Below are 25,423 nucleotides of genomic sequence, written 5' to 3'. Positions count from 1 at the left end.
TTTTAAAGAATGGGGATCTTTCCAAGTTTGACCAGGTCAACTTGAGAGATTATGCTTATTGATGGGCACAGAATCATGGTCTTGTGGGCAAGGACAGGGCCACATCCTTAAGTAGAAAAGCAGGGATTTTGAGTGAAAGGGTTGTTATTTTCTGTCTTTGTATCCCCAGTCTTGGCATACAGCAGGTGCTTAACAAATGTTTGCTGAATTGAATTGAAATGAACAGAAGGAAGTTAAAGAATTTTTGTTGCCTTGGAGAAAACTCTGTTCTACCATTGAAAAATGCAGTCTGGTAAGAAAATATGTCTGATAGTAAATACCAAAGGAAGAGGTGCTTGCCTTGAGAAGTTTCCCCTTAACTGGATGGAGAAAGATCATGGGAAATGGCTAGTTCCTGGGCAAACAGTTCATGTGGTGGTAGAACAAAGTGACAAAATAAGTTCAGTGCAATTTTCCATGGGTAGGTATTGAGATGTGTCTGACCAGAGAGCCTGTCAATGGGAAGGGCGCATCATAAGGCTGAAGGGTTGAACCCTGTGGAAAACTATGGAGGCAGTTCTATTTTTGAGTCTGTTAGTTTCAAGGGGGGGTGGGGAATCTTTCTGTGAGTAAATGTTCACGTTGGATGGCAAAACTAGATAATGGGGCTGCCAGCTGAGGACAATGATGAGTGGATATTCTAGGGGAAGCCAAGTGCCCAAAGATGCAGTAGTGAGCCAGGTTAAAAATAATGAAGACCAAAACTTTCCTTTTCCATAAATTTGAGGTGGTCAGGATGCAGAAAAATTTGTGGGAATCATAAAGGCAGAGGCACAATTACTGTCAGAAAAGTAGGGTGTGGGGAGCAGCTAGGTGGTGCAATGGATAGAGCACCGGCCCTGAAGTCAGGAGGACCTGAGTTCAAATCCGGCCTCAGTCCAAACACTTGACACTTACTACCTGTGTGACCCTGGGCAAGTCACTTAACCCCAATTGCCTAAAAAAAAAAAAAAGCTTTAAGAAAAAAGAAAAGTAGGGCGTGCCTTCCTTCCCACCACTTTTGTAGGTGTTTGTTCTATTCCCTCCAACCCTCTCATCTTTGCTTTCAGAGACCCCATACACCCCTAGAAGCAGGAATTGGGACGGAACAGCTCTTTTTGGGTAAAGGTTTTGGAGAGCCTGGGAAGAGATAAGCCAGAGGCACAAGGAACAATGTCTTCAGGATTCTGAACAAATGATTAAGACCATGAGTGCAAGGTGAGCAGGACCAAAGCCATACATCAGCTTTAGGTACTGGTTCAACCAGATGCCATGAGTGGTTGCACATGTGAGTTACAAAGGATAAGATACCCATTTGATGAAACAAATGTTGATTGGGCACCCATTATGGTACAAGGCACTAACCTTGCTGGGAGCCCTGGGAGGGCTACAGTGAAGACCCCACCCCTGTCCTTGAGAAACCCACAGTTCAGGCACAGGAAGAAGACAAGAACATAAAAACCCACCAGTACAAAGTAGGATGGGATAAATGCCAGGAGAGAGTTAAACAAAGTGCTCTGCTGGGAAGAAGATGTCCACAAGGCCATGGAAGACAGGAATTCCTCTCCTTGATACCCTGGCCTATGAAGAACCTATTGGAATTGCTGTCTTTCTCCTCACAGCTCTGGCTTTTGGGGTCTTTGTGAATTATCAAAATACTCTCTTCTTCCTAATCTAACTTGCACAAAACCTGAGTGCAGCCTGGAACCTTGCTTTCAGTAAGAGAACAATGAAAGTGACCAAGAGTATGAGAGCAGCAGTTATCAAAATAAGTAAAACATCTTACTCAAATGGAAAGTAATTTTTTTTAAAAAAGTACTTTCACAGTTAAGTATCTTTACATCGAACTTTTGTGTACTTGGAGGGGTTGTTTATATACATATTTTTTTCCCCTTTCAATGGGAGGGTGAGGGTTCAAAACCTGGCTCTGCTATTTATTAACTGTGTGACATGGCTAAGTCTCACTTAACCTCTCTGGGTCTCTGACTCATCTATAAAAAGAGAAGATTGGACTAGATGCAGAATTCCTTCTAGCTTAAGATACTGTGACCCCATAGTCAAAGATGACTAGAGACCTTAGCTGTTACTGTCCTCATAGTGCCTGGATGGCCACTGCTCCCCTGGATTTTCTTCAGTTCCAGATATTCCTGCACCCTCAATCCAAACACCTTATGGAATAATGAATGGCTCCTGCCTAGTTCCCACCTAGCTTAATTCGCTGCTCCATGATCTTAGTCTTAGGCTACTGGTCACAAGATGTTGACGTAAGACTTTCCTCAACAGTGTGCCTTTTTCTTCAGGATGACATAAATATCTCAGAATGTACATAAATAGGGACTCATCTCACTACTGATTATAAAAGAGAAAAACTACCCAAACACCCCAGTGACCCAGTTTTAGAATACAGAGGAAAAACACATTCCCTCTCCCTCCTCCACAAAGGACTTTAATGCCTCTCAAAAAAATTCTTTTATTATGCTAAAAGTAAACTGTGGTTGTCCTTAGGCAGCCTACACCATGCATCTGATTAAGGAATCTGAACCAGCCATTCCAGTGGGTGTCACAGTCTACTTTGGTTAAATGTCTTTGGTTCTATGTCCCAGCCCATCACTACAAGCCACTGAAGTCTCTGGACACCCAGCATTGGGGGCTGGGTTCAGTACGCTCCCTACTGTCAAAGAGTAGCTGAGTGGGGGATTCTCTGGGGGTTGAGCACCAGGCAAACACTGGCTATCATTCTCCACTTCCTTGGTTGGCTTCATATGGAGTTTAAGTCTTTCATCCACTGAACTGATAAGTGAGCTACCATGGTCCTCAGAATTCTGGCAGTCATAGGGATTACAAAGGTCATCTGTTTCTACAGAACTGACTAGGTTGGAGGTTCTCAGGGGTGCAGCCACCTGTCTCTTTTGGAGCAGACTGGCTTCTGAGACTTCAGAACAAGTCGGCTGCTCCAAAGCTCCTTTTATAGAATTTGCTTTCTTTCTCTCTTGTCTAGGGGGCTTTGTCTTCTTTTTGAGGGACCAGTTTTTCAGAGTGGCCACTCCATTCCTTAACCATGTGCTAGGCTGAAGAGTTAAGGACTGCATTTGAGAAGACCACTCTACACTGCCTTTTTTAACACAATGTGGGTGGCTGCTGGCTGATTCTGGGGAAGGTTTGAATATCCCAGAAAAAGGGCTGCAGAAGTCAGGAGAGAGTTCTCCCTGTTTCCTTAGGGTTGAAAAAGTGAAATCAACTGGTGAAGAGGTTTCTGTGGGAATAAAGACCGAGTGTTCAGAAATCTGGGAAAAAGCACTATCTTGAGAGCTCACCGAAGAACCCGAAGGCGACGTGCCTGGTGATGACAAACTAGAATAGCTAGTTCTTGAGCAAGCAGTTAACCGTGGTGGAGTAACTGGCAACACCTTTTCTACATTTTGGTTTGAGGCATTACTCTTACCCACCTCAATCCCCATAATCAAACTCTGATTAATCAGTTTTTGACCTTCTACTTGCAAGGACTGGTGGCGCTTGAGATAATCCTCATCTCCAAGAGAGAGGCCAACATCACAGCTTGTCTTGTGTATGTTCTTTGGAGAAACCCCCCTGGGATAGGTGAGCTTGCAGTCTAGGTAGTCTATGTTTGGCTCTGAGCAGCGCCTGTGCCTTTGCAAACTTCTGAGTCCAAGGGTTGTGTTTGATGGGGAGTATCCAGAGTGATCAGGGCCAAGGGTCTGGCTTTTAGAATGATCCTGCAATGAAATATTACTGTAGGATGCCACAGAAATGGTCACAGGTTTGGATTTGAAGGGAAGTCTCACTGGAGTACCTTCATGACTAAAAAAGGCTTTTTTCTTCACGTTTTGGTTTGTGGTATTTTTCTTCTCCACTGCAGTGTGAGTGACTAAACTAAGCCCTCCTTGTGAGGGCTGGAGCTGTTTGTGACTGTCTTCATCTCGGTGGGAGAGAATAGCATCACAGCTGGACTTGCGGAGCTTCTTCTGATAGAACTCCCTGAGATAGGTGAGCTTGGAATCCAGATAGTCTATGCTGGGCTCAGAACAGCGCCTGTGTCTCCTCCAGTTTTTCAGAGCATCTACTGCAGCTGTGGATAAGTAACCAAATGTGTTCGTGCCAACTGGCACGTTCTTGGAGCAGTCTTGTGCTGAAACCTTACTGCAGGATGCCACCGGAATGCTCAATGGCTTGGATTTAGAACGGTGCTTCATTTGAATTTCTTCATTTTTAGGCTGGTCCAAGTCAAAATCACTCAGAGTTAAAATGCCTTCTGATTCAGGTTGGTCCAAATCACAGTCACTCAGCGTTAAGACAGAGTCCATGCTACGGCTGTCCTGACCCAGCTTCTTTACCAGGTCACTGCAAGGAGCATCTACATCATCATTCAGCTCATTTTCTAAGCTGTCATAGGAAGAGTCATTCATTTGGAAGCCAGATATACCTGCCAAAGAATTAAAACTGGGTTAACTTAAAGCTCACATAGGAAGTGCTTAATAAGTGCCCATCACAAAATCATACCGATAATACTGCTTTCCTTTTACGAATTTTGGAAAAAAAATAACCAAAAATATATCTTTTTATTTGAATTTTGTTTCCTGAAGCACTTTTCCAGACTTTTCCCCAGAAGGAGTAACTTACAATCTTTTGCATTTTAGTTGAAGAACTAGGACATTTTGGCGTTATTTTGGCAGACACACTTCTCCTAGTCCTCTGCCTCATCTCTGAGTTCTTGATTAAATGGGTTTCCCTTTAACAAGATTTTCTCAGTATAATAAAGATGAGTCATGAAGCAAAGAAAAAATAAAAAGCATAAGGTAGCTCATGCCAGAAGGGCCCAGGCACTGCCTATGTCATCTCAGCCTTTTGAAGGAGATGTTAACAGGTAAGTATGGCCAGACAAGCTTTATGGGGAGATGGTAACTGGGGGGTGTAGGGAAAACTATTCTGTAGTTTTATTAGCTCAAGAAGGACCTTGCAGAGAATCTCGTTAAGACATTTCATTTTACAGATGAAACTAAGATGCAGAGAGAATGAATGAATCATCTAACGTTACAGAACAAATGAATGTCATATCCAAGATTAATGAGAAGCTAGGTCTATAGACTCAAAATTCAGTGCTTTTCCTGACATATCATGCTGCCTACCTACTTCTCTCTTGCCAAAAGAAAAGATAAACAGGCCCTGCATTAATAACTGTTTTGGGGGAGGGCTATGTCTTATACTTCTCTTGTATACTCCTGAACAGCACCTCAGTAGGCACATAACTGGTGAATGAATTAAAGGTTTTGTGAAAATGTTGGTAGTCTGGGCTTCCGTCAATCCCATCCTACCCCTGCCCTTTCAGTCTAGTGTTTGGCCCTTTGAAAGTCTCAGAGCCACTATGCTTTCAGCAGCTTGCAGGCCCCCTTGATGGTAGAGCAGCTGGCTGATAGAAGGTACATTTTTAGGGAAAAAAAAAACAAAACAATCCAGTTATTCATGATACCTGAGGCATTGTCTCTGTCACAGCTGATTGAAATATCTCTCAATAGGGAAGCGATTTCTTCTCCAAATATCCTGCAGCAATTTTCAATTAGAAATTGTACAAGTAGAGAGACCTGTGAAAGAAAAAAACAAAAAGGAGATGGCATTTTTCATAGTCTGTGCACCTTGTTTGACATAAGCCTTCCCAATCTCATAAAAATACAAGCGGACAGATAAAATTCACAAGTTTCTCAGCGGTAGTTTGAGTATGGAGTAGAGACAAGAGGATTCAAGACTACTTTTTATTTTTAATCCTTAGACTCGAAACTATGAAATTATAGACTTTCTGTAAGATCTAATCTTGATGCTTTAGTGTCTACACCTATAAAATTAAAATGACATTAATGTACTTTTAGAAGGATAGGAATGAATTCATTTCCTATTAGTTTATAAAATACTGAGCAGATAAAAATCATTTTAATTCACCTTAGTATCATGGAGAATGGATTATCACAAACCTGGGAAGGAATAATGTCTGTAGTTTGGCTGAAGGGGGTGGAGAAAGCAATCTTTCTTACCCGCCTGGCCACAGAGGGAGTGTGTGTGTGTGTAGATGTGTGTCTGTCCATCTATCTATCTATCTATCTATCTATCTATCTATCTATCTGTTTATATCTGGCTTTGGCTCTCATTATGGGCTCTGTATGTATGTACGTATGTATGTATGTATATCTATCTGTCTATCTCTGGCCCCCATTGTGGACTGTATGTATGTATGATGCTTCCTTACTATGCCCTTGGACTATGTCTCAGCTCACACATAGCTAGGAGAACATCTAGAAATGGCAATTGAGTTTGTTAGCAATATCATTTGAATGCTCAGCTCAAGGGCCACATCCTACCTGGGTCCTTTCCTGATTCCCCAGCTGCTGGTTGCTCTGCCCCCTCCTACAAATGACTACACATCTATATTTTGCATACACTCACGTATACATGTCTTCCCTTACAGAACGTAAGTTCCTTGAGGGCAAGAACTGTTTTGTTTTTAGCCTGGCATCTGCAGCACCAAGCACAGTGATGAATGTTGAAAGACGACATAGGAGTGTCTTCTCTCCACAGTTCAGGTGCTATTCTACAGCCCTGAGCTCGAAAGGGAGAAATGACCCATTGCTATTACTATTGGACCTTCTTAACAACCTTTCTGTTGAAAGCTGGGATGAAAAAAACTCCAGATTAAATTCTATCTGGATAAATTACAACTTTTAAGTGATGATACATGTGTATATCCTAAATGTTTAAAAAAAAAATTGGTGCTCAGATTTAAAACACTGGGAATGTCCTTGGATGCTTAGGGAAGGATTAAATTCAAGGTACCTTTTTAGTGAATTCATTCTCCAGCTCAGGACTAGCAGTAGATGGTGGCCAAAGAATGCTGGGAGCAATGCACACTGCCAGATTAAAAGCTGTCATTTGATTGGATACAGATTGCTGTTCAATGCTATGCAACATTCCAAATAGATACCGCAGGAGAACGACATTGGCTCTAGGAAGCTGCTCCATTAGCCTAAAAAGTGGAGGAGGAAAAAAAGGTGTTCTTAAAGCAAATCATTTGGTTTATGAACTTTTTTTTTAAAGAAGAAAAGAGAACAGTGCATTTTTCATATGCTATGTTCACAACACAATGAAAGTGTGAAAGAATGCAGAAATGTCAGTGTTGTAAAATTACGCTGCCTGGAATATTTTTCTGAAACCAGTATAATGTGGTTTAACTTAGGTAACATTTATTCACAACTGAATTTTTACACACACACACACACACACACCCCAACAACAATAGCCCTGTAACATTCCAAAGTATGGTGAGGCAAAAAATTCACAAAAGCTTAGTGATGAAACTCAACAGCAATTAAATTTAATGTGTTACTTCATTTCCAAGGGAGCAACATTGGAATGCCATCTATGAGTGAGAGCCAGCCTTTGCCAGTTAATATTTCTAGGACTATCCAAAGAATTCATTCTTTAGTTCCTCCAACTCCTATAATCTGCCTGGGCAAAAGTTACTTCCCTTTCTTGCTCCACTTTCCCATGCGAGCCTGTTCCTCTGCTGTCACTCTGGGCCTTTCATTAAGCCTTCACATCCCAGGTAGGAAAATGTGATCCAGCTTCCTAGGGAGAATTCTGAACCCATATTAACGTGTAACTTGTAAATGGGACTGGAGCATGATCAATCTGTTTATTTGGACCAGCCTTCCTAACTGGTAACCGTCATTAGGGCCAGAGGGGGAGTGCAGAAGTCCTTGATGACATGTGTTCACTGCTAAAGGAATGTTGACACCTTTGGGACCAAACTTGATCAGTGGGGTTAAATGCTTTTATATGCCTGGATTGTGGAGGCACTGGTCCCCTAATGTACTACCTGCTCTGCAGTCCACCCTGGTCTCTGTTTTCAGTCTTCTGACACCTCCCAGCGACATTGGCTTCCTTACTGTTTCTCCTACTTCTCAACTCCAAGTATTGTCTTTTTCTTTTATTGAAATGATATTTTTATTTTTTCCCCAATTAGATGGTAAAACAATTTTAAACATTTAAAAAAATTTTTTTTGAGTTCCAAATTCTACTTCTCCCTCCCTCCCTCCCTCCTTTCTCCTCTTCCTGAGACGGTAAGCAATCTGATCTAGGTTACATATCCAATACCAAATATTTTCACAGGCCAACCTCCTCATTAGATTGTGAGATCCTTGAGAGCCTTTCTTCATATTCCCAGCATTTAGCACAGTGCCTGGCACATTGTTGTTGTTCTGTTTTGTCTGACTCTTTGTGACCCCATTTGGGGTTTTCTTGGTGAATATACTGGAGTGGTTTGCCATTTCCTTCTCCAGCTCATTTTACAAATGAGGAACTGAGGTTAACAGGGTTAAGTGATTTGCTCAAGGTCACACAGCTGCTAGTAAGAGTCTGAGGACAGATTTGAACTCAGGAAGGTGAGTCTTCCTGACTCCAGGTCTGGCACTCTATCCACTGCACCACCTACATGCCCTGCCTAGAACACAGTAGGTGCTTAATAAAAGGTAACTAACTGACTGACAACAAACCTATGGATGCTGATCTCTAAAGATCTGTATGATTCAGGGACACCCTCCAACTTTCTGTCTTGTGGCCATAGTTTTCAGTGATATTCAGTGACCCCCACTTTCAGCCCACCCTCCCCCCCAATTCTTTGTCTTTCCCCTTTCCTGACATTGGCTTCAGATCTAAAGCAGGGAGTTTCTACAAATGATAGTGGGTAAGTGATCAAATACTCAAATTTTCAAAATGCCTGAGAAAAAAATTATACTGAGCAGACGTATCTAAACAGCACAAAACATAATGCAGGCACACTAGCGACCCTTGTAGATGTTACACACCACTGAAAAGCATTCTTTGGAAAATGTGCCTTCAGGAAGACCTCTTTCTGCACACCAACACAGTGGCTGACATGAGTGAGCCAGTCTTGCCAGAATTTTTCCCCTGGATGGAGAATTTTTGGTGGTTAATGATCCTAAAACTCATAATTTTCTAGTTTTCTGGAGTCAGCAAAGACAAAGCTTGTCAGCTGATGAGGTCAGTTCCATTGGATTGTTTAGGTGTGGACTTTATTGATATCAGAAAGCCAGTAAGATGAGACTTCTACATTATTGATAGCCTTATGGATTTTGGTCACATATTATGTCTAGTGCAGACTTAAACAGCCAGAGGCTTACTGAATCAACAACAATGACAGTAGCCTCTCTCAATCTATTTTTTAAATGGCTTCTCAAGGGTTTGAAGAAGTGAAGTCTACTCTCTTTTTAGCAGACAAGCCTTTCCCTGCAATCCTCTCCCATTCTCACAGTCTCCTTTATCTTTGTGCTTTTTTGAGGAGCGACACAAGTACCTCTGAACTCTGTTTATCTTCTCTTCATCATTCCCCTGATCCATGATGCAGACCCACTCATCAAAGAGATCACATGAAAAAATACTTCCTGGAATGTTTCGAAGAAAATCCTTTATAAGAGAAAAGGCGAAAACAAAAATATTTTCAGGCATCATGTTTATGAGAGTACATAAATATAATAAAATTTTTAGAGAAAGTACTTTGCAGAGAGTTCAGTACACATACTTCTCCTGTTTCCCTCTCTCCCTCAGTCACTCAAACTCAAGAGGAGGCATTTGAATTTTGGGTCTTTGCCATGACTAATGTGAGCAAATAAGAAGATGCATTATTGTTTCAGTTATCATCTGAAGGAGAGGAATGACCAGAGTCTTGTAGGAAATCCTACTAAAAATCAACTGATTAAGACTTATCTATCAGGACTGTCTGGTTGTAAGCCTACTTATTTATACTACTGCCTTATTTTTCCCAACAGAAGAGATATACACATTATACATATTCCATCTCTCTCTGCCCCCACACATCCATCCTTTCATTACTAATCATTAGAGATTGAACCACTTCAATTTTTGCTCCCTTGCTGGGGTGCTGTGAGTACTACAAGGCACAATACTTGGGACAAGTACTGGAGAGAAAGGTGCTAAATAAAGGCATAATAAGAAGCCTGCTCCTGGATTTGAATGAGCTCCTCTCTAGAGTGAACAGCTTACAGAATTAGCTCTATTCTCTTAAAAAAAAAAAAAGCACAGAAGATTGGCTCGAACGGGGGAAGTATTAAACACACACATACATGTGCACACGTGAAAACACACAAACACACACACCCATGCGTTGCCACAAATTTCCTACTGTGTGTCCTCTAGATTGCTACAATGTTGTCCCTCACAAATTCTGGAGCCTGAATAGACACATCTGTCAAAATCAGAGAAAATGGAGGGAAATTTACATGCTTATAGTTGGATAGATCCATGACTAGACCTAAATGTAGGGCACTTGGGCACAAACAAGGCCAATGGAAATGCTGGCTTACTAAGGGGTGGCCTGGACAATTTACAACACTTCATAAAGTAAAGGTGGTGAGAAAAAACACGTAACTCAGACCTATTAATTTATGACACTTAGACTCTCCAGTGCTAGCCTGAGGAGTAGGTGTGGCATTGCTTTGTTAGTCTATAAACCAGACTACCACTGTCAAGGGTGTCACAGAATACTAGGCCCAGAATCCTTTGCTTCCATCTGAGGGTGATTAAGGAGCCTGATACTTTTTCCTAGTAACGCTGATCTCAAGAAAGATCTCTGGGGCTTTACTGCATCCATGCCCTAGTAGGAGAACAAATGAACAGGTTTACAGCAGAGGTGTCAAACACACAGCTTGCAAAGCTGCCCACAACACTCCCAAGTGCAGCCCAAATCCTATTAAAATGTAATTGAGAAATATTAACAAAATAAATTAAATGACAATAAAATATAGATATTGTGAATATGTAGTTTTCTAAATCGGTATGCAGCCTGCAGGGATCCTTATGTATGGTTTAGTGGACTTCGTTTCAATTTGAGTTGGATGCCACTAGTTTACAGTACCCAAGAGGTCTTCTTGGTATTCCCTCCAACCTCTGTCTGGCCCCCAGAAAGGACTTCGTGTCCAAGTTCCCCAGCACCCTAAGAGAGGAGGGAAGCCATGAGACCTGAGTGTAGAAATGGTCATCATCTGTCCACAACATCTATTCTTTTCTTTTGTAGTGCTTTTACTCCTTGGTGTTGAAATCACTTCTGTAAATATCAGCCCGTGAATGTTTGTTTGGATTTTATTCTGTAGTGAAATCTGGCTGGATATAGCAGTGACTCACTCACTCTTTCTGATTAGAATTTGGACCTCTTTTCTCCAGGGTTCTTCTTTCCCTCCCATCATGCAGATTGCTCTCAGTGTCCCATATGTGCTAATTGGCTTATTCACCATTCATAAAATTGGCTTGCTGATTTCTTGGTCTATATGTCCACATGGATGCTGAGACATTAGAAGGCCCTTGGGAAATGTGATAGTGGTTTGGAGCATAGGAATATGACACTACGATTCCCAAAGGGGCCTCTCATTAGGGTCTCCAGGAATGACCCCATCATCAAACATTTGTTTTTAGGCTGGTTTTTTTCCTCTTCCTTACCAACCTACTGTTTCCTGAGTTGTGGTCAATGAGCTCAGATGGTTAGGTCATGGATCAAAGAAGATATTACGTGTAAAGTGCTTTGTCAGCCTTCAAATACTCTATATATGACAGCTATTTTTCTTATATAGTCTTGATGAACCTGGCAGCCAGAGACCTACACAGATCCATACTGGCCATGGAGTATCTGTGTTCTGCCTACCTCTCTAAAGTTACTTTGAATTTATTTTGCATGTAGTTTTTATTTACTTCTCTGTGTGAGTGTCATTTCTCTCCCCACCCCACCCCTTAAGCAGACCCTATGTTCCTTGAGAAACTTTTGACCTTATAGATTCAGGGTCTAGCATTGGGCCTTGCATGCAGTAGACACTAAACAAATATTTGTTCAGAAGGACTGAATTGACAATCTGTATTCCATGGCCAAAATCATACCCAAGGATGGTTAACCACCCAGAAAATGTGTGCTCCTGATTACAGGGTGGGTCTAAGGCAAGAAGAGTTGATCTGTGGATAGGTGAGTAAGGATTAATGCACTGCAAGTAAGTCAACCATAAGGAAATGGCAACCTGAAACACATGTCTTACTGTGAGTCTCACATGCTTTAAGGAGTGGAGGAAGCATGGAATAGTAGAATGTACTTGGAGTTTGAGAATCTGGGTTCAAATCTGCCCGTGCTACTTCCTAACTATGACTTTGGGCAGGTCAAAATCTCTCTGGGCCTCAGCATCCTCAGCTATAAAATGAGGAGGCAAGACCAGATAACCTCTAAAGTTTCTCCCAGCTCTAAATGTATGAGCATTTTATCTTGCATAAGTCAATCCACTGTTAGGTACTGTAGTGACAAGAATAAGGCAGCACTTCTACTAGTTACATTACGGTCAGACCTATAGTTAGGAGGAGTGTAAGCAAATCAGACTCATTGGTGGAAGCAGGGAGAGGGTATAAATGATGGCATGAACCCACAACAGTAACAGACTGGTTTGTAGTCTAACAAGGTGATTATTTTTGGAAACAGGGACCTAGGAAGGCAATGGTGAATCCAAACCATTAGATGTATGGGTGAAAAAAAACAAAAACAAAAACACAAAACTCCCTACAAAACCTTTAATTTCACCCCATGTCCCACCTAATCTTTGATGAGAGCTATTCATGGGCAACAGGAAGTTATAATTTCTTTCGCTGTATTCCACCTTTGGAAGAACCCAAGACTGGTTCTATCATTGTAGAAGTAGCACCCTTCCTCTCTTAAATCTACCAGATTTTCAGGAACACTTGAAGCATTAGGTATTTTAAGTCAGCTTTAGAAAAGATGCAAAAAACAAAACAAAACAAAAAAAAAAAACCACAAACCCGCAAACAACTTTTACTCTGAAGAAAGGGAATGACTCCCCATTTCAGTTATAGTGGAAAACATACTATAATCTTTCTTGAAAAAAGCACCATTAAACCTAAAACTCAGACTTGAAAGATAATGACTTGTAACATCTCAATGAACTCTGCCACAGCTGGAATAACAAGTTATGAAATTCAGCTGCCATCACAGCTGAGAAGAGGACCTGAAATCAGAGCCAGGCTTTCCTAGCGGGCAGGTCCTGAATTAAAATCCCTGAGCCACAGGACCCAGCTTCCTCCTCTCCCAAAGCAAAGCCCAGGTCACCAGAAAAACTTTCAAGTTCACATGAGAGCCCATGGTGGGAGGGAGGAGGGTGGTGGATGTGAACTTTGGCTAAAAGGTTTAGTGAATCAAAGCCATGGGGTCTCAGACAACTCTCTTCCAAAAACAGTTTGATGCCTTAAGCTTCTTTTTAACTAAAGGCAGTGCAACTGATATCTGATGGGAATACTTAAGGACCACTTCAGGATAGTTTTTCATTTTTTATTTAAGGGGAGGCAGGTGGGAGAAGGGACATGTAAATGGAAGATGTCTGCTTGGTTTCACAATAGTCGGCTTTTTAAAAATACCACAACCATGATTTCACTGATATAGGGAACTCTCACAATGCACAAACTTCCTCTAATAAAGCACATTAGCTACTATTCCTGCAACTCATCACCTGAGTTAATTATTTGGGCCAGTTTGAGTTTAAGTGACTTTCCCAGGGTCATACAGCCAATATATGTCATAGATGGGACCAGAACCCAGGGCTTCCTGACTTTGAAGTTGGCTCTCTAGCTATTGTCATGCTGCTCAAAATAATAGTGGTAGCAATTATAACAGTAATACGACATAATCCAGAAGCATTTATTTAATGCCTACTTTATGTTGGCACTGTGCTGGGCACTGAGGACTACAAAGACAGAATATGAATAGTTCCTGCCTTCAAGGAGCTTATATTTTGTCAGTGGATGCCACTTCTCTGCATGGTGCTTTGTTGCTTTAAATGGTTGAGCGCTAATGCATGCGTAATAACTCCAATGAGTTCAAATGAGAAAGAGTTCAAATGTTATTACCCACATTTTACAGATGAGGAAACTGAGGCTCAAAAACCTTACATGACTTTTCCAAGGTCAAAAAACTACTACATGACACAGCCAGGATTCAAATGTAAGCTTTCTGATTCTAAATGCAAAGTTTTTATTTTCCTCTTTTAACAGCCAATTTCCTCATTTCTTAGAATTGTAAGTCTAGGGTATATTTTGTGATCACTACATGTACTTTTAGGATGGGAAGGGACTTTAGACCCGATCTAACCAACCACCTCATTTTATGGATGAGAAAACTGAGGCATAGTGAGGGTTAAGGGACTTGCCCAAGTAGCAAGTAAAAGAGCCAGGATTTGAACCCAACTCCAGTCCAACTATTACAAATTCGCCATCAGCTGGACTGATTTCAGGATAGGTGGTAATAATTATAGGACCAAGGTTGGAGTCAGGACTGGGGTCACTTAACCCTCTTTGAGCCCCAGTTTTACATCTGCAAGATGAGGAGAGGCAGTGCGGAGTAGAGAGCTTGGCAGAGCTGGATTTGGGTTCCCTATCTCGGGCTTGCTAATTCCGTCACTGTCTTTGTCTGCATCAATGGAGAAAATTTCCTCACAGGGAAGTTCCCAATACAAATGAAATCACAAGCCTGCACCAGAATTTAACTCAACATGTCCAAAATTGAACTCATAGCCCAGCCCCGTAACCTTCCCTTCTTCCTAGTTTTCCTTTTACTGAGGCAGACCCCATTATTCTTTCCAGTCACCTAGGCTTGTAACCCAGGTGTTATCCTTAACTCTCTGCTCTCATCTTTACCCCATTACTATCCAGCCTGATGCCTAGTCCAGTTATTTTCATAACCTCTTTCCTCTACACCTCTGACCATGCCAGCATCCTAGCTCAGGCCCTCATCACTTTACATCTGGCCTATTAAAATAGCCTTCTGGTTCATCTCCCTGATTCAAGTGTCTTCCTACTCCAGGCTTCCCACAAACTACCCAAGGGATATGCCTAAAGTATGGGTCTGGGTATGTCACACAGACCTCCCCTCCTCCCTCAATACACTTCTTTGGATTGCTATAATTTCTAGGACCAAATATAAAATCTTCTGCCCTTCAAAGTCTTTCTTAACCTGGCCCCTTCCTGCCCTTTCACTCTTACATGTACTCTGTGATCCAGGGACACAAATTTCCTTGCTGTTCTTTACACAGCACACCTCTTATCTCCAAATTTGTTCATTTTCAATGACTGTCCCCCATCCTTGCAAAGCTCTCTCTCTCTCTCCTCATCTCTACTTCTTGGCTTTCCTGGTTTCTTTCAAATCTCTGCAAAAATTCCACCTTCTGCAAGAAGCTTTTCCCAGTCCCCCCTTGGAGCTAGCGCCTTCCCTCTGAGATTTTCTCCAATTTACCCCTTATATGTTTTGTTTGTACATAGTTCTTTGCATGTTGTCTCCTTCATTAGACTGTGAACTCTTTGAGAGCCCAGACTTTTCTTTTCTGGCCTTTCTTTCTAACCACAGTGCTTAGCATAGTGTTTGCACATAGAATAAGCACTTAATAAATGTACGTTGCCCAACTGTTGACTGGTTAGAGAATTGTCTAAGTTCATAAATTACAGAGCACATGCCAGTCAGCACTGGAAAGGGAGTTTCCCCACCAGGAGTTCTTCACACCAGAAAAATCATGGGCCTCCAGACCAACCCACCCCATACACTCCTCCAAGTAAATTAGGATCCTTCAGAGCCTAAGGGAATCTTGGTGCTAGACAGCCAGCCAAACTGGCCTTTTTACTCCCCAGTCACTACTTTCCAACTTTCATCTCCATGCCTTTGCATTGGCCATTCCCCAAGCCTGGAATGAACCCTGTCCTTAGGTCTTCCTTTAAGATGCAGCTCAGACACCAACTTCTGCATGAAGTCTTTGCTAATTCCCTACCCCAGCTGCTAATGCCATCCATTCCTAACTACCTTGCATAGAACGTTGTTGATGTTGTTGTTCAGTCATTTCAGTCACGTCTGACACTTTGGGTTTTCTTGGCAAAAATACTACAGTATCTTTCATTTCCTTCTCTAGCTCATTTTACAGATGAAGAACTCAGGCAAACAAGGTTAAGTGACTTAGCCAGGGTCACACAGCTAATAAGTGTCTGAGGCCAGATTTGAACTCAGGAAGATGAGTCTTCCTGACTCCAGGCCCAGCACTCTATCCACTGGGCCACCTAGCTGCCTCATACACCTATATACATATTTGTATCTATGAACTTGATATTTATGCTATATCTATTTTTATATGAACTTATTGCCTCCTCCAACAGTACATAAGTTCATTGTAAGGATTGTTTTACTTTTGTATTTACACCTTCAGCACGTAGTATAGTGCCTTGGCACATAGTAGGTGCTTGGTTGGTTGACTGATGTAGCACAATAAAGGCCATATTTCTGAAAACTAATCAAACACCACTTGATCCACCTATAACCATGTTCTGCTGCAGTATCTGCTGGCAGTTTAGAAGAATTAGGCCCCACACAGAGTGAACACAAAATGATTTTTCTAAGCTACTGGCCTAGGCATTTTAATCACGCATTTAATTAGTTGATTAGGTGTGGGAGTGGGGGAACATGGTTATTGGCCTTTGCTACAACCGGAACAAAAATCCATTGTGGGTCTTTCCCAGATTATTTATCATCCTACCAGTGTTTGTTTTCCTGTTGTCTAGCCTAGCAAATCTGTTGATTTTTTTGTTTTGTGAAATATGGTGACACTGCACCAAGCTCAAAGAAGCCATGCCAATCAATTGACTTCATTTGCATTCCTGGTTTTCCCCAGTAAGAACATTCCCTGAGTTTGTCCGGCCCTTGCCTTCACCCATTAGGCAATTCCCTTGATGTGCTGCGGGAGTGGTGAGCCCGAAACAAAGCACCGCTCCTATCCTATGTCTTCCACAGCAAGTGAGAAAAGATAATAGGGAGGTTCAGCTTGAGAAACCCCATTTTTTTCTTCCTGTGGTAGTGATGCCTAAGAATGAGCTGCCTCTGATAACCTATGTGAAACTCCCAAATAGGATACTGCTCAGAATCAAAAGGACAGCTTTTGTCTTTTACCCAATGTACTGATCCATACACTCCGGGCTCCTTATTTATGCAGCACTTAACTCTGATTTTCCTATAGCATAGAAGACTCAAGTTGATGTATTAACAAGCCTCTCTCACTTCAGTGGCATGAAGTGTTCTCCTCACTGCTGATACATTAAAGTATATTCCAGGGACAGAGGTGTGGCAAGGGGCCAACGGGGCCGCATTAAGGAATGCTAAGGAAAAACAGAGAAGAGGCCTGGAGCAACCTGGAACAGGCATTCTTACGGCTCAATTGTTTCCCCAGGGCTGTAACAACCTATAAAGTAAGTCCTCACTAACTGAAATGCCATCGAGCAAACACATTCCACAGCCTGAACTGAGACTTATCTCCTTTTGTCCTTGATGTTTTAGGAGGTGCCTTAAGTTCTTATTGAGGAGTTTCAGTTGTGTCTGACTCTCTGTGACCCCATTTGGGGTTTTCTTGGAAAAGATATTGGAGTGGTTTGCCATTTCTTTCTCTAGATTATTTTTACAGATGAGGAAACTGAGGCAAACAGGGTTAAGTGACTTGCCCAGGGTCACACAGCTAATAAATGTCTGAGGCTAGATTTGAACTCAGGAAGTTCAATCTTTCTGACACAAGGCCCAGCACTCTATCCAATTCACCACCTAGCTGCCCTAAAGTACTACCCAACAGACCTGAGAGTTACCATGCTTTATAGAAATGGTAAGAGCTAATGCTTATAAGCATTTTATGGTTACAAAGAGTTTTCTAGATACATTTTCTCCTCAGATCCTCATAACCCTGGGAGGAAGGAAGTGGATTATGCATATGTGTGTGTGTGTGTGTGTGTGTGTGTGTGTGTGTGTGTGTGTGTAAGGCTTTATTTTTTTTCAATGACCAAAATCTATTTTCTTTTTTTCTATGAGACCCAAAACTCTTATATACGCTTTGACCTTTCTTGACTTTCATTGGCTGGATGCAGACATGCTTTACTAGAAGAATGCAAGGAGGCCCTATGCACTCTCCAATGGTTTTTATTTTATTTTATTTTTTGCTAGGCGATGGGGTTAAGTGACTTGCCCAGGGTTATCCAATGATTTTTAAAGAGCAATTCTGTGAGTTCTTATAATACTGTTGTTTGTTACTCTATAAACGATTATAGGTTGAACTCTCAAACCATACTGGGGAGACAGAAATACCTTATACAAAGTTTAAATGGTCTACATCATTTTATATTATCATCCATTTATAATATAATATTAATAATATATAATACTAATATGTTATATTATACAGAATGTTAATATAATATATAATGCTAATAATGTAGCATATTAAAATATATATTATCCATTAGTCCTGCTTTGATGTCAGTTTCCTGCTATCCTCGTTATTCCCAAAGATCAACCTGCTCAAATTCAGCTCTAGTGTGCCCAACTCTAATTTCACTCTTTATTAAACACTTTATTATACAAATAGTTTACTCCTAAGACATGCACTCTGATCAACAGTGGTAGCCTTATTTAGAATTATGAGGCATTAAATAAATTAATCTACTTTGATAATTCTGGGGTGTAAAAAAAGAACAAACAGGGAAAAAGAAAAAAACAAAAACAAAACTTAAGATCTTTAAAATAAAATCTATAGGTTTACGGTTCCATTTGTTGTCCTTCAGATTTTGAAGAGGATCATGACTTGCTAATGAGTCCCCAGACTCCAGCTCTATTAAATTACCATCACGTTCAAATTGTTTGTCCTCCATGCTCAAATAAGACCAAAATGACATTACGATATTGAGGTCAATGGAGAGTTTTTGTCTGGCTATGGCTGATCATACCAATACTGAAAAATTAGCCTATCAAAACAAGGATCAAAAACACCTACTTCTCAGGGTAGTTGTGAGATTTAAATGAGAGAATATTTGTAATGCATTTTGCAAACCTTAAAGAGCTATGGAAATGTTAGCTATGGTTATCAGCAGCAGCAGCAGCAGCAGCACCACCACTACTATCACCACTACCACCACCATATCTCAGTACTTTGCCTTGGCTCTTCTCCTCTGGGGAGATTAATCATCCCGACAGTGATCATTTCTAATTCTATCTCCAAAAAAGGGAGAGAGGATTCAAGGAAAGGAAAGCATTAGACCAGAAAATTGCTGAAATTTTAGCTTTTTGTCTCCCCAGTCTGCTGCGTCTACTTCATCTTCCTCAGTTGGCTGGTTTGAAAAGCAAGCTTTAGGGGGCTTTCTGAGCATCCTGGCCCAGCCCTATTATAGTCTCAGTTCTTGATAAAGCCTGATTTTAAGCTTTTTAGTTCAAATTTTGGCTGATCAGGGACTAATCACCCTCTTTCTAATGCTGCTGAAATGAATGTAACTGCCTTCTTGCAACACTACTTCCTCATTTTTGTGGAAATAATGAAAAATTTTAGGTGAGATAGCTCTATACAGAACCTCATAACTGATTAAATAAACTCCAAAACACTGGCAAGATGCCATGAATTATGTGTGTGGGTATATTGTAATGTGTAGGGAATACTGGGAAGCTCACATATTAGTTACTAAAGACAAGGAAGAAAAAGCAGATATAGAACAGGACTTAACATTGCATTTTTTTTTTTGCATCATCCACAACAATTTCATAGGGAACAGATAAAACATGTATATTTGTTAATAAATGATGACCTCCACATAAACTCACTTAATAAGACTAAACTAAAGGTGCAGCTGCAAACTTATGAGAAGAGAACTAGTCAGGGTTCCCCAAAACCTTGCCTGATGCCCCTCTAAAAGCTAATGCCTTCCCCTTTTGTTGATCGCCTCCAGTTATATTGTATATATCTTGTTTGCACACAGTTGTTTGCATGCCATCTACTCCCATTAGACTGGAAGCTTCTTGAGAACAGGAACCACATTGTGCATTTTTATATATTTCCATTACCTAGCATAGTGCTTAGTACAGAGTAGGTGCTATTATATGCTTATTGACTGACTAATTACCTAACTGTGTATAATTCCATTCTTTCTTCATTTCTGCTTTTCATTTGTATTTGCTGGAATAAGAATGACAAGCTGCTGCCATTCCAGGCCATCTCTAGTGCTGTGAAAAGCAAACCATGATTGGAGGTGCAATGTCTGCCTGAGCCTTCTTTCCCTCAAAACCCTAGGTAAAGCAGCTACTGACTCTGGCCACTGCATTCTAAGATTGTGCAGAATTTCTGAAGGAAGACATTTTAGAAAAATAGACCAATTAATTTTACCAGGAATCATCATGTGACCTTGTGGAAGACCTTAGTAAGTGGGATTGGGATGAAAAAGAAAGGAAGAGAATCTCAACGATTAATAACCTTGAGCAAAGAAGCCTTCTCTGGGTCTTGATTTCTTTATCTGTAAAGGGTGAGGGCTGGACTAGGTCAAAACAAAGGTCTCTTCCTGTTCTGTTATATGGGTCAGTAATTAGGATAGGAAAAGGAAGAGGCCCTCCTTGTGGCTCAAGTAATGCCCATCTTATCTTCACATTTTTTAAACGTGAAGAAAAAAATGAGAGGAAGAAGTATAAAAGTGACTATGGTAGCGTTAGCATGCTGTCTCCGAGCAGTTTTATTATTTCAGAATTAGTTGAATTTTTTTTTAATTTCAAAGAACTACAAAAAGTTTGGAATTTTGTATTTTGCCTTTATTGGGAAGGCTTTGTTTGGTGAACACATTTTTAATTTGTTTAAAAATTTATTTTAGCTGCCTGGGGATGCTGTGGGGATAGGGGAGAGGGGAGGCCCATGGAAGAGTAGGTGGTGTGGAGAGAGGTGTTATAGTATGTGAGGGAAGCTGCCTGCAGTGGCTCATGTCACCTCGAGGTGGAGGCTTTGAAAGTCTGTGGGTGCCAACTTCAATTCTATTTGGAAGAAGCTTTTATTTATTTTCCCAGAGAATATGAATCTAATAACGTTTCCTGCAAATGAAGGAAACCAACTACACCATGCCCACGCCTACGCCTAGTGGAAGCCCTGGAGCAGGCTAGAAGCCTTTTCCTACCTTTAAGACGCATGCTGTCACAAAAATGGATTCACCATCTAAATCCACTTCAGCTCCTGAGTTAAGTTTCTCCTTCAGCTCTCTGCAGGATTTGATATTTGCAGAAAGCCTGAAAATGCCTTTCGTGAGAGGCCCTTTTTTATTTAGGAAGGAAAGCATGTCCTGTTGGGAGGGAAAAAAGAAAACAAGACAGTCTTTCACACACACTGGCAAGTGAGTATGTTCTGCACTTTCTGGCAGTCAAAGACCGGGCCCTGCCTGCTGACATCCCCGGGAAGCTGAGGCTCAGGAAAAAGTATCACTGATGTATGACATGATATCATGGATCAATTCTTCTGGATATTCTATAGTTCTCTCCGCTGCCTCCCTTCCCTGACTTTCTATTACACAGTTATTAAAGCAATATGCCATCAGTGCCTCTCCTATCACAGCTCTGCTCATGAACCTACAGTTCTCCTGGATGCTTATGGTAGCTCATCCATATTCCTCTGCCAGGCCTTTAAAGACCAAGAGGCTGCAATGATGCTGTGTCAAGAACCCAACTTCTAGAAGGAAAGCCCTTCTTTGAACATCGCCTCAAACTGGTTACACCCTGCGGGATCCTAGTGCTGGAGAAGCCTTTTGAGAGTCCCTTGGACGGCACAGAGATCAAAATCAGTCAATACTCAACAGAAATTAATTCAAGCTATTCACTGGAAGGTCAAAGACTGAAGCTTAAATACTCTAGCCACATAATGAGAAGACAGGAGTCATTGGAAAAGACTTTGATGCTGGGAAAGACTGAAGGCAAAAGGAGAAGGGGACAGCAGAGGATGAGAACATGAACTTAGACTTTGAGAGACAGTGGAGGATAGAAAGGCATGCTGTGATCCTGGGGTCATGAACAGTCAGACACGACTAAACGACTGAGCAACAGTTAAGTGTGAAGGGGCTGGACTAGATGGTCCTAAGATCCCTCCCAGCTCTCAATCTGCAGTCCTGCAGATAGTCTATGGTCCCATTGACTGACTCCTCTCATTCCTCATTACTCTATGGCATGGCTCCAGGCTTTCCTGAGCAACTTCATACTCATGCAGAGGTTGAAAGAGGCAATCCCTGAGGTCCCCTCTAACTTGAGGGTCCTGATTCTAAAACTGGCTTATCTTTACATCTCTGTTTCTCAAATGTTTCATTCTTTCTATCCTCTCTGCCAGAAAGCCCTTCCCTCCATACACCCCCCCCAAGTAGATACGTTCCCACCCCTCCTGCTTTTCAGCTCCCTTTCTATGTATTGTCTTCCCTCATGAGAATGTAAACTCCTTGAGGGCAGAGTCTGTCTGTGCTTGTACTAGTATCCTTAGCGCTCGGCAAAGTGCCTAGGCACATAGTAAGCACTTAATAAATGCTTATCAACTTGCCTTACCTTGAAAAACAGGCTCAAATATCACCCTCCAGTAGGAAACCTAATTTAATTACATTCTCAGCATCACCAGTGTATTAATTGGCACTAACTGCATATTGCTTTGTAAAGAATCTTCAATTTGTTTCATGTATGTATGTGCTATTCCTTTCTGTCTTTTTATAGTGTCTAGTATAGTGTTGAGGACATAAGTGGTGGCTTGGGAAATGTTGTCTAATACTACTTAACATTGATGTTCTAGTACCACTATTCAGGTGGGGGCCCCCCCACCTTCTGAGGTGACAGAGATAAGACCTGAACCTGTGATTTCATTGATATAGGGAATTCCCTGGTGAGGACACTCAACTAAGGTAGGAGAGCACCTTCTCTGAAACTTACAGTCTTTTTTAAAATAATATTTTATTTTCCCCCAATTACAGGTAAAAATAATTTAATTTTTTTTAAGTTTTGAGTTCCAAATTCTATTCCTCCCTCCCTCCCTCCCTCCTCAAGATGGTAGACATTCTGAAATAGGTTATATGTGTGCAATCATGGAAAACATTTCCATATTAGTAATTTTGTGCAACAAAACTCAAAGAAAAAAAAAAAAGATTCAACTAATAGTCTTAAAAAAAGATGCTGAGAATACTGAGAGATCTGGTAATTTGTTCAGAGTCACTCAGACAATTTGAGCCTGAAAGAGGAATCGAACCTAAGATTTTTGTCTTTCTATCCCCAGGGCTTAGTAATTGAATTTGAAGATCTCTGACTTGTTCTGCTTTAGAACCCCTGGCCTTTAAATAAAGGGGATCAGAATGACAACAGGCTACTCAGGGCAATGATCAGACAAAGTCATTGGAAAGAATTTGGAAAAGAGAAGGCTTCCCAAGATCCACTGTGAATGACAAAGATGATGACAACAATGACAACTACCACTACCACCACCAACTTCAAAGGCTGACCAAGTTGGCTTGGAGGGCCAAGGGCAAGGTTGTTGCCCCACCTTCTCTATCACCATAAAAGGGTAGGATCAATGTCTGGGGCATGGGCAATGAGATACACAGCGGATATTCTAGTTCAAGTAGCTTTGTGAACAAAGTATCGAACAGGAAGTTAGCTCCAGGGTAGACGAGCAGGTCTAAGACACATCTGTATAGAAACTCAAACACACACACAAATTTTCTAAGACTCATTTAGAAGACAGTTCCTGTCCCTCAAAGACCTTCACAATAGAATCCCATGCCCTTCCGTGGCAAATTCATCTAGAATAATACAAGTTATAGGACAGTAAATACAGAGGAGAGACCTACAGTGTTCCAAGAGACTCTAAGCTAGAGAGATAATTTAGAATCATAGAAGGTTCCTTAAAGGTCATCGAATCCAACTTTGTGCTCAAGGCAGGAATTATAGCAGGGAAGCAGATGTTACAGCCAGGGCGCTGGTATGTAGTCAGAAGCTTCTGGAGTAAAAGGGATTATGGCACTTGCATTGCTGTCCTTCCTGGGCAATGTGAATAGAGTGATCCATAAAATGTGATCTTGAAAAATTTCTTTGGTACTAGTAGATCATACCCCACTATTTACATAAATACACACACACACACACACACATATGTATATGCCATTTATATGGCCCTTTAAAGGTTAAAATACTCTTTACAAATATCTCATCTTGATCTGAACTCAAGTCTTCCTGACTCCAGGTCCAGTGCTCTATCCATTGAGCCACCTAGCTCAAAGATGCTTTGTGACTGCCTCCCAGATCTTTAGTTCTTTGCACCACAAGCCACCTCATTCCTTAGAGCCTTAAGATCAGGCTAGTCAGCCCGTTCTATTCAATTCAATTATAGCATCATGGATTTGGAGCTGCAAGGGACATAAGGTCATCAAGTCCAGTCTCCTCATTTTACATTTGGGGAAACAGAGGACCTGAGAGTTTAAGAGACTTCATCTGAGTCAAATAGCTAGGGTCTAAGTCCATACTCAAGGCACATTTTAAAACTTCAGCTTCAAAGCATCTTCCAAGAATCTCTCTGACTCCTTTCTTTGTGACTATCTCTGTCTTTAACCAGTCATAGAAAAACCATCCTGGGATCTGGTTCACCCATTCTCTGCCCACACTCAATCCAGAAGAACTAGGATCTGGTGAAGGAAGCATCACTTGCATTTTGTTCTTGATGTTTTGCCCTTTTCTTGCACAGAGGGGAAAGAAAAGGTGAGGATGAGAGTTTGGGCATTGTTCCACCTCTACTTTGGCTCATTCCCTTTCTTTCCCTTGCCTGGAATGACCTCCCTACTCACCAAACACTGAACACCAATTTCAAAAGCAAATTGCTAGGCTGTCATGCTCTTCCTTCCAAAAACTCTTTTACCTTTTGTGGTATGTAGCTGGGCAGAATGGAGAGAGACTCACCAAAACAGGTTTGGGCAGGTTGTCATTCTCACAAATTTCTGACAGCGAAACCCCAAAGAGCTGCCCTGGCATCGGGGATGTTGGAGATGCTGGCATATTGTCCAGATGCGTGCTGGAGCCTCGCCAAAAGGCCCAATTTATGATAGATCTTCTTCTTTTGAACGTCTTTTGGCTAGGATCTGAAGAACAATAAGATGCTTAGTAGAATAAACTCATTTCATAGAGACTCCATTGCCATTGTTAGGTTTTGGTTTGGTTGCTGTGGCTTGAGCAGGGAAAAAAAAAAAAGAAAAACCACAACACATTATAATGTGATCAGGTATACTTTGTTATATAGCAACTGAATCTCTGGAATCCCTGTGCAACCAAGGTTACAAATTCAGGAAAAGATTTAAGATATGCCATTTTATAATTCATTCCAACAGAACTTCAGGATCTTTTCACACCCATTTTGGGGTCTTTTGTCAGCTGTACTGAGCCAAGAAGGAAATATGTGTTCTGGGATATCTCCTTATGAGTCCTGGCATTGGATTTCCAAAGATGGGAGAG

The 25,423-nt window shown here is 41.3% G+C and overlaps 1 protein-coding gene across 2 annotated transcripts in view; it reads right to left on the bottom strand.

The window, feature by feature from the left end:
• Positions 1-999: 999 nt before the first annotated feature.
• The window catches only part of ARHGAP20 (Rho GTPase activating protein 20), a 169,925-nt gene continuing 145,501 nt past the window's right edge, over positions 1,000-25,423 (bottom strand). For both annotated transcript variants that reach the window (XM_027847329.1, XM_027847330.1), the window contains 6 exons: positions 24,875-25,053; positions 21,085-21,246; positions 9,395-9,504; positions 6,856-7,045; positions 5,504-5,615; positions 1,000-4,459 (listed from right to left, as the gene is read on the bottom strand). In XM_027847329.1, the coding sequence (XP_027703130.1) occupies positions 2,595-4,459; positions 5,504-5,615; positions 6,856-7,045; positions 9,395-9,504; positions 21,085-21,246; positions 24,875-25,053 (2,618 nt within the window). In that variant the 3' untranslated portion in view covers positions 1,000-2,594. The remainder of the gene's footprint in view (positions 4,460-5,503; positions 5,616-6,855; positions 7,046-9,394; positions 9,505-21,084; positions 21,247-24,874; positions 25,054-25,423) is intronic.

This window comes from Vombatus ursinus, unplaced genomic scaffold (genome assembly GCF_900497805.2).
Source record: "Vombatus ursinus unplaced genomic scaffold, bare-nosed wombat genome assembly UNPS02015398.1, whole genome shotgun sequence".
Taxonomy (NCBI): Eukaryota; Metazoa; Chordata; class Mammalia; order Diprotodontia; family Vombatidae; genus Vombatus; species Vombatus ursinus.
The sequence above is the reverse complement of the archived record's forward strand: the minus strand, read 5'-3'. Positions and strand labels throughout refer to the sequence as shown.